Here is an 8037-nt window from a genome sequence, read left to right on the forward strand (position 1 = left end):
AAATAGATATTCAATGAAATGAGTGAAATATATTGAATTTCATGTATTTTCAACCTGAAAATATAAATACAATTGATTTTGAATGGAAATATTCTAATTTGGGCCTGAAAGGAGTTCATGAGGGGTTGAGTATAATTAATTCTCCAATGAATTTTATGGGACACGTTTTTTTTAATACAATGAGAAGTGAACTCTCACATGATGAATATTGCAATAAAGGCTATAATTGTATAAATAGATATTAGTCTAGTAGAAGCTGATGACTCTGTACCTGGGCAGTATATCGTTGATTTATCTCCCAGGTAATTGTGTGTCCCACCTGAAGCAGTTTTACCACTACCCGAGTTGCAATAATCTTCTCTACAAGACATTTGATATATTATATGTGTATAATCTTCAGTTTTTCCATTCAAATAGGCGTCACTGCAACCTCTAGACATTGAAGAAACCAAATTTTTGGGATCCTGAAAAAAAAACGACGGGTTATTTTCTGCTATTCATCATATCATATATCATATTATCCTTATTCTCCATAGGTACCGAAGTACCCCTCAGAAGCTCCGTAATATAATAAGAGTAACATTAAAAATAAACCCCATATGAATCTATGTCTTCTTCGTATATAGTGGTTCTTCCGGGCTGAACTGCGATCTTGTGAAACATTGTTCCGCCTGCAGTGGGAGAGACCCAAGACACTCCGAAAAAATGCCAGAATAGCTAGTGCCCTTCTATGGAGGAGGGATGCATAAGCATCATCCGCCATCTTGAAAATACCAGTATCACGGCATATTATCCTTGTTTGCCCAGACTCTAAGATCTCCGTAATGTCAAGATGTATACAAGGTGTCCCGGAAAATGTGGGAAATCTCTCGGCTTCAGATAGAACATAAAATGAAGATGACAAGTTCCTATAATTTTTTTTTCCTAGTGGCCCTACCTACGAAGTTACGACCTCCTAAATGACGCCACTGGAAATCCATTTTAGCAGTGGAATAAGTTTAAAACTACATGAAACATCCTGTATCTCTCGAACGAATATAGTTAGGACATTTTTGTAACACCGATTCAGACTCACCAAAATGTCCTGCATCTACTCAGAAAGCCTGTACAATCATTCGTGAAACACACCCTGCATGTATAGCAAAGGTGGCGGAAATCAAAGATTCGTCAGAAAGGTGATGACGTAATTGGCAGAACTGGTATTCTTAGCAGAGGCGTACGTAGCATTATAGGCAATGGGTAAAGTTAGAAAGAAGATAAGTTAAGAATATTTTCTACTTTTGTGCGAAAACGTCAGTGCCGCATTGCATGACATTACCTAATTTTATGTGAGCTACGCCAGTGTGGCTCAATGCGCTAGTGTGAAGTAGATGGAGGCAACACCCGAGTCAAAGATTATAGAGTTAACTCTATAATCTTTGACCCGAGTATTTCCGATATCCTATTACGCCTCTTAAGAGGCGTAATATCAGAATTCTGCTATATCGTCTTGGTTAGGAGGAGTTTATGTTATGAGGGGATACGGGCAGTGAGCATAATCGAGTCATGATCAGGAATGGAATCTTCGTATAAGCCTTGAGTATTAACTCAAGGGTTGAGAACTCAAAGGTATAGTGCAGCAGTAATTATGTAGAGTCATTCGGGTATCTGAGCGCAGTGGGTAAGTGAGCGAAGTGGCTAAGAGAGTGCAGCACGTATATCTTGGCTATGAAATGTATGAAAGAGGGGTTCGTTTGGATGAAGCAAAGTCGCAGAATCGCCGAATTAGTTTTTTCATAGAACTGCGCCACGTGACGTTTCGTTGACTTTTTATTTGCAAATCAATTAACGGCCGTTTTCAATAAACCTATCTATCCATCGTTTCACTTACTGACGATTAGTAACCATTGGTAACCATTCTGAAATATATCTACAGATATAGAGAAACAAAATCACATGCATTTTCTATCTTCAGTAACTGAAACAATGGATAGATAGGACTATTGAAAATGGCCGTAAATTTATTAGTTCTATTGTTAATTTTTAGCATATCTGCAAATATGTCGAATCCGATACTGCATGGTAAACAATGTTTTATTCTATCATGCGCATATTTATCTAAATATATGATATAAACTTTGAGGTTTTGTTAGCTGCTTCACTCTATAACAAAGTAAATTCATATTTTGGCTCCCTGGGGAAAGTGTGCGCGGGTAAGTGTACGCAAGGCTACATTATATGGGCATTATTTCAGTAAGGAATAAATGACGACATTGTTAATTTGCTGATTGCTCCACTCACATTTCTTGTATGCATGCTACCACTCCGAGTCCCTCAATACTTGTTCGAATAGTGAAAAAGTTTACTGCTGAAGATCCTTGCATCGAAAACAGGCGTGGTACAAATGATATAATTGACAGTGGTCCTCGATCTCCTGCAATAGAAGAGACTGCCATAGAGGATCCACTGACAACAAAGCCGTCTTATGAATACTGCACTAGTGCACTGAGAAGATATGTGTAGACCTGCTGATCATATCTCAAACCATAATTCAGCAGTGAACCAATATGTGAAAGAAGAAAGACGTGAAGGAAAGGTTTCCATGAAATCACAAATCCTTACAGATAGTCCATATAAAAAACAGGTGGAAGAAAAGAGACGCTGTGGGCAGTGGGCACGATCGAGTCATGATCGTGCATGAAATCATTGCCTGCGTGCATCTATTACTAATAGAAAGACGAAGATCATAGTTGCATGTTTGAATTTTCCTTCACGTAGAACCAGTTAATCGCAAGTCAACAACGAAATATCGCTGCAGAAACCTATGTTATCAAAGACCAATAGTCGTTCCTCAAAGTAAGTGATATATTTTATGGTTGTTGCCTTGCGATAAACCGCCGGTTCTATTTGTTTCAGAAACGGAAAACCCTTTTTTATCCCAAGTTTGTATGCTACTGGTGAACCGTGTCCACCATCAGATTTATCTAAGAAGCTGCTAGGTAGAAACATTAATAATACCCAAATTCTCGATTTTTCTGCCAACGGTAACTTTTGTATTTAAACTGTGGTATTTAATTCGATTAATTTATCAGGGCACTCAGACTTTTTTTTCCAATTGGACTAAGTGGATTCGCGAAATGTTGTCTTACCTTGTCTTCCACTCTGATGATATTACAATATTTTTTATTGCAATCACGAGTCATGTCTTCTGTTGGGGTGGAAACGCAGTTATCATCGTATTCATTACTCGTTGTGGAACAGGTGTAGCAGTTCAATCCTGAAATATTCAAAATTTTTCAGGTATATACTTTAAAAAAAGTTGACATTTTACCTATAGGCCTTAAGCCTCTTGAGATCATATTGTCGTTGAGGCTGTGACTACGAATTTCTGAATGAGTTCTATCTGTTTCATTCTATGCATTTCAATTCATTTAATTTTAATTTCCCGAAATGAAGTAAAAAAGCACCATGAAAAAAATTAAGCAGCTAATATTCAATATTGAATTCAGAGATACATATATAGGCAATATAGGTATAACAATGTTAGTTAGACAACTTCTCTAACAAGATTTTTTACTTACTTGAATACTTCGTATTGTAGGTAATAATGGATATACAGGGTGCTTTTAAGGTGAGGCTTTTTTTTGACAGGTGGTAGAACTCATAAAAAAGAGATCATTTCGCCGGCAGTTGCTCATGTAAAATACTCAATATAAAAAAAACATTCAAAAGCCTTGGGCATCAATATCTTAATACGATCCTGTATTATTATAAATCAAACCAAAAATAAGGAATATTTCACGTTCGAATTAAGACGTTGCTGTGATTTTTATTCAAATCTTCCTATAAATTTTGTGTGAGGCTCCTAGTCCAGTGATGGTGTTATATATGCGCACAATAGTTTCAGTTATGGACGTTGTCCACTTCATGCGCTTTCATGAGCAATACATATTCTAGGTATATTGCAATTTATTATAGATGTTTAGATTTTCAACAGCCCTACAACTTTTATATTAGATATTTTTCGACAACGCCTGTATATTTTGAAATAATCGACCGTTCTGGTCATTTCTATCAACCCTTTATGCTGCTGTCTTTACTCAATTTTAATTTGGTGGCATAAACTATTGAAAACAAATGGTGATTTGATTTTTGTTATATCAAATCTATGATAATTTTATTGACCTACAGATTTTGCATATCCTCACGAATAATTTATATGAATACCCTGAATCGGGTTCACAAGGTGCATAGGACATCGGAAGCTTCGATTTTACGGCTTCAAAATGAAAATGTCGAGTATAATCTGAGCATATAAAGGCTTTAAGGTACTTTTGGATTAGTTTTAATCGATAACGAAATGTCATCAAAAATAGCAGACGTGAAAATTTACCACGAGGACATTATTCCTATAATGCTGGATCAGTATTCAAAAATCGTTGTATATAAGGGATAAGACGGGAAGTTGAGAAACAAGCTGTTAGTCTTCACTTTTTATTCTCTATCTACTACGGATCAGTATTAATTCATTTTTCATTTTTTGCCAAAATAAAGTGACTCTTCCACTGTCTATTTTTATATATCTATCAGTATTTCAGAAACAGTTTTTCAGGAAAAAACGTAGGTAGGAGAGCAACTGGTCTATAATTTGAAATTACATTTTTATCTCTTTTTTATACAATAATGAAATAACGTTGGAAATTTTTCAACATTCAGGAAATTTAACTGATTTCATACTTCATATATGAAGTATACTACTACCAATTACATAGGGAATGATTTTATAAGAGGATACCACAAAAAAATGAGGTATGATTCGGCGAGTTCTGATGAAAAAGATACGAAGAGCTCATTCTTGAGTATATTTTTTTCAAAACATAACATCGAAATTATTTTATTGCTTCGAATTGAATACGAATTCATGAAAAATATTATTAACTAAATTCAATATAACCCAGTGATTGGATTCTGAGGGGAATCATCTGAGAAACTATGAAACAAGGCACGTTTGTAAATAAACAATACAATATTGTGTATCAAAGATATTGTCGTACTATTGAAGTTTATTGATTTGCCGTCTTAATAACAGCTCAATGCTCTCTTATGAAAATTATGGAAAGTATATAATGGATAAGAATTTACCTTGGGCAGAACTAATACAAAATGCTACCAAAACCGAAAGAACTACACTATCAGGAATCATTTTCTAATGTCAGTACAAAGATCTATTCTCACCTTGCAGGTTATCATTTCCAAGCTAGTCAATGAAACATTTATCGTGAGATACCAACTGATATTCCTCATTGTATAGATAATGTGCAGTATGATTCATAATAATATATACCTACTTATTGATATTTTTGAGATAAACTTTTCCAAAAAATTCAAATCTCCTGGCAATTATAAATTAATGAAATGCAAAAAATCTAATACAGCACCGTTTGACAAGAAAGAAAAGACCAACCGGACTTTTGGCCAGCAGGAGTGGAAATAAAAACATTTGACTTCTCAAAATATAAGGAATTGATGCAACAGGAAGGTGAGTTTTCATGAAGAACTCCAATAATCAATAGAAAAGTAACTTCTACATCATACATCATCATGTTTAATCGATAAGAAATTCTATAGATCGAATGGAGGAAAGTTTGAATCAAAATACCAACTCTGGGATATTATGCGTATCAGAACACTGGCAAACGAAAGATGAGTTGAACAACCGTGCAATTAACAATTTCAAATAAGAAGTAAAAGCAGGAAAAGGTGATATGGAGGTAGAGCAATTTATGTTCATAAACGTATAAAAACACCTGAAAGACAATACAGCAAGGAAACCTGGAATGAGCAGCTGCGGAATGTAGAGTGCAGAGTGGATTTTCAAGAATATAATAAATTGGTTATATGATTATGTCAGCCTATAGAACACCTAGTAGAAATTAAGAAGTATTTTTTGACACAATCGTAAAGCTACATTCACAATCAATTCACAGGCCGAAGTGCACTTCGGCACGGAAGCTTAGCAGATGGCGTTCTCCGTTACCATTCACAATGAAATTCAAGACAAAATTTCTTGCAAGTCGCAAACTATCACTTCGGCAAGGAATTTCGTGCCGGCTATAGATGATGCTGATGCTTATGTTTTGATCAGTTACATGTTTGATTCATTTGAGTATTTGGTTCCAAGATTATTGCGAATGGTAAATTTCGTGCCGAAGTGCACTTCGGCCCGCGAATTGATTGTGAATGCAGCTTTAGAACGATCAATTGTTTATATTGCACTCGTATGATATCAACGTGTTTATGTTTGCTCTCTAGTAATATAAAGTTTTGGACAGCATATCGGTTTGAAAGAATTCTAAAAATTCGCTGATCGATCAAGAATTTCTTGTTCCGTCGTTTTCGCGGTTCCGAAGATTGGTTTTCACGGGTTTCATTTCGGGATTTTGATAATTATTTCTCCAATTTCAATTCGGAGTGTTGTGAAGTTATCGCCGCAAGCGAAGAATGCCCACCATCTGTGTGACCTGTGATAGTCCGTGCAATCGGGGTAAACCGGGTGTGAAATGTTTATTTTGCACTAAAGAGGTTCATTTTTCTTGCATTGGATTGTCCCCGGATGTCATCAAGTACTCCGGCAATGGAGGAATTAAGTGGCTTTGTGGAGAATGTACGGAGGGTACAAGGTTGTCCAACTCGAATAAGAGTATCGAAAGCAAGTTGGACAGAATTATGTCAGAACTGTCGTCTATTATAAAACAACAGAACGAATTTACTACAGCAATAAATTTTTATGGTAGTAAGATTGATGATTTCGAGAAAAAGCTAAAATCAGTAGAAATTCTTGAAAAAAAGATTTCAGCATCTGATTCAGAAGTTGTTAAACTTAAGCAGGAAAATAAAAAAATTAAAGAGGAAATAGGTATGCTTCAGCAGAGTATGAAGATGAGCGAGCTTGAGGTGGTCGGGGTTCCTGAGTCGAAGAGCGAAAACGTGGTGCAGATATTCAAGAATATAGCAGCCAAAATAAACTACCAGAGCGCAGACAATCATATAGAAAACTCTTATAGAGTGCACTTTTCGGCGAGGAATCGCGAAAAGCCTCGACCTATTGTTCTGAAGTTCAGGAATAGACTGGCGAAAAATGAGTTCTTGAGAGCTTATAGGCTTGCAGGAGGTCTCAAATGCAGCGAAACAGGATTCAAGGATGTTAATAACCCTGTTTATATTAATGAAAGTCTTGAGTCCCAGAATCGAAAACTGTTGTACCTCTCAAAAAAATTCTCGAAAGAAAACAATTTCAAGTATTGCTGGGTACGTGAAGGAAGAATTTTGATAAGGAGGGACGATTCATCTAAAGTCTTGCATGTGACTTCTGAGGAGGACCTTCAGAGGCTAGACATCTGATGTGTGCTTCCTGTTCGTGCCTTTCCTTGTTTTCTTCCTCTGTATATAACTTATTAAATTTAACTTATGATTGATAACACTATCAGGCTCTATTATCAAAACTGTCGGGGTCTCCGAACGAAGACTCACGAATTCTTTACTGCATGCGCTAATAGTGATCATGATGTCATTTGCATAACGGAATCTTGGCTACAGCCGCATGTTAACTCCTCAGAACTGTTTTGTCTTGATAGTTTCAATGTATTTCGAAAGGACAGATGCGATTCTAACAGCCGAAAGAAGGAAGGCGGAGGCGTCCTTGTTGGTGTATCTAGGAAGTTTAAGGCCGAGTTGATTTCTGATATTGCTAACACTACAATTGTGGAGGATCTATGGATACGGATGTCGATTTCGAAAGATGAAAAACTTTATATTTGTGCGTGCTATTTTCCGCCGGATATTAGTTGTGACGATGTTTTGAACTATCTCGACTCGGTCACTTCGTTCATGGATGATCATGGGGATGATACGTTTGTCTTTGTCGGTGATTTCAACCTCAGTGATTACGTGTGGTCGCCAGATAGTGCTGACGGTGATTTGAAGCCAAATGTCATAAGCAGAAGTCCGTACACAGGTTTTTCTGACTTTTGCTCCTACAACTCTCTATCTCAGTTCAAT

At 36.3% G+C, this 8037-nt stretch overlaps 1 protein-coding gene across 1 annotated transcript; it reads right to left on the minus strand.

Moving 5' to 3' along the window:
- Positions 1-28: 28 nt before the first annotated feature.
- On the minus strand, positions 29-5270 carry LOC123314302. Its single transcript, XM_044899482.1, has 3 exons — positions 5122-5270; positions 3129-3256; positions 29-464 (listed from the first exon to the last, which is right to left on the minus strand). The coding sequence occupies exons 1-3, from the start codon at positions 5180-5182 to the stop codon at positions 195-197; spliced, it is 459 nt and encodes a 152-aa protein (XP_044755417.1). The 5' UTR covers positions 5183-5270; the 3' UTR covers positions 29-194.
- Between the last annotated feature and the right edge of the window lie 2767 nt (positions 5271-8037).

The sequence above is a fragment of the Coccinella septempunctata genome, chromosome 1, assembly GCF_907165205.1.
Source record: "Coccinella septempunctata chromosome 1, icCocSept1.1, whole genome shotgun sequence".
Lineage (NCBI taxonomy): Eukaryota > Metazoa > Arthropoda > Insecta > Coleoptera > Coccinellidae > Coccinella > Coccinella septempunctata.

Excerpts from the sequence above, each read along its gene's own strand:
- LOC123314302 (XM_044899482.1), bottom strand. The coding sequence starts at position 5,182 with ATGATTCCTGATAGTGTAGTTCTTTCGGTTTTGGTAGCATTTTGTATT. Across the intron at positions 3,257-5,121 it reads TTGTATTAGTTCTGCCCAAG|GATTGAACTGCTACACCTGT; the intron begins GTAAATTCTTAT and ends TGAATATTTCAG. Across the intron at positions 465-3,128 it reads TCATCAGAGTGGAAGACAAG|GATCCCAAAAATTTGGTTTC; the intron begins GTAAGACAACAT and ends TTTTTTTTTCAG.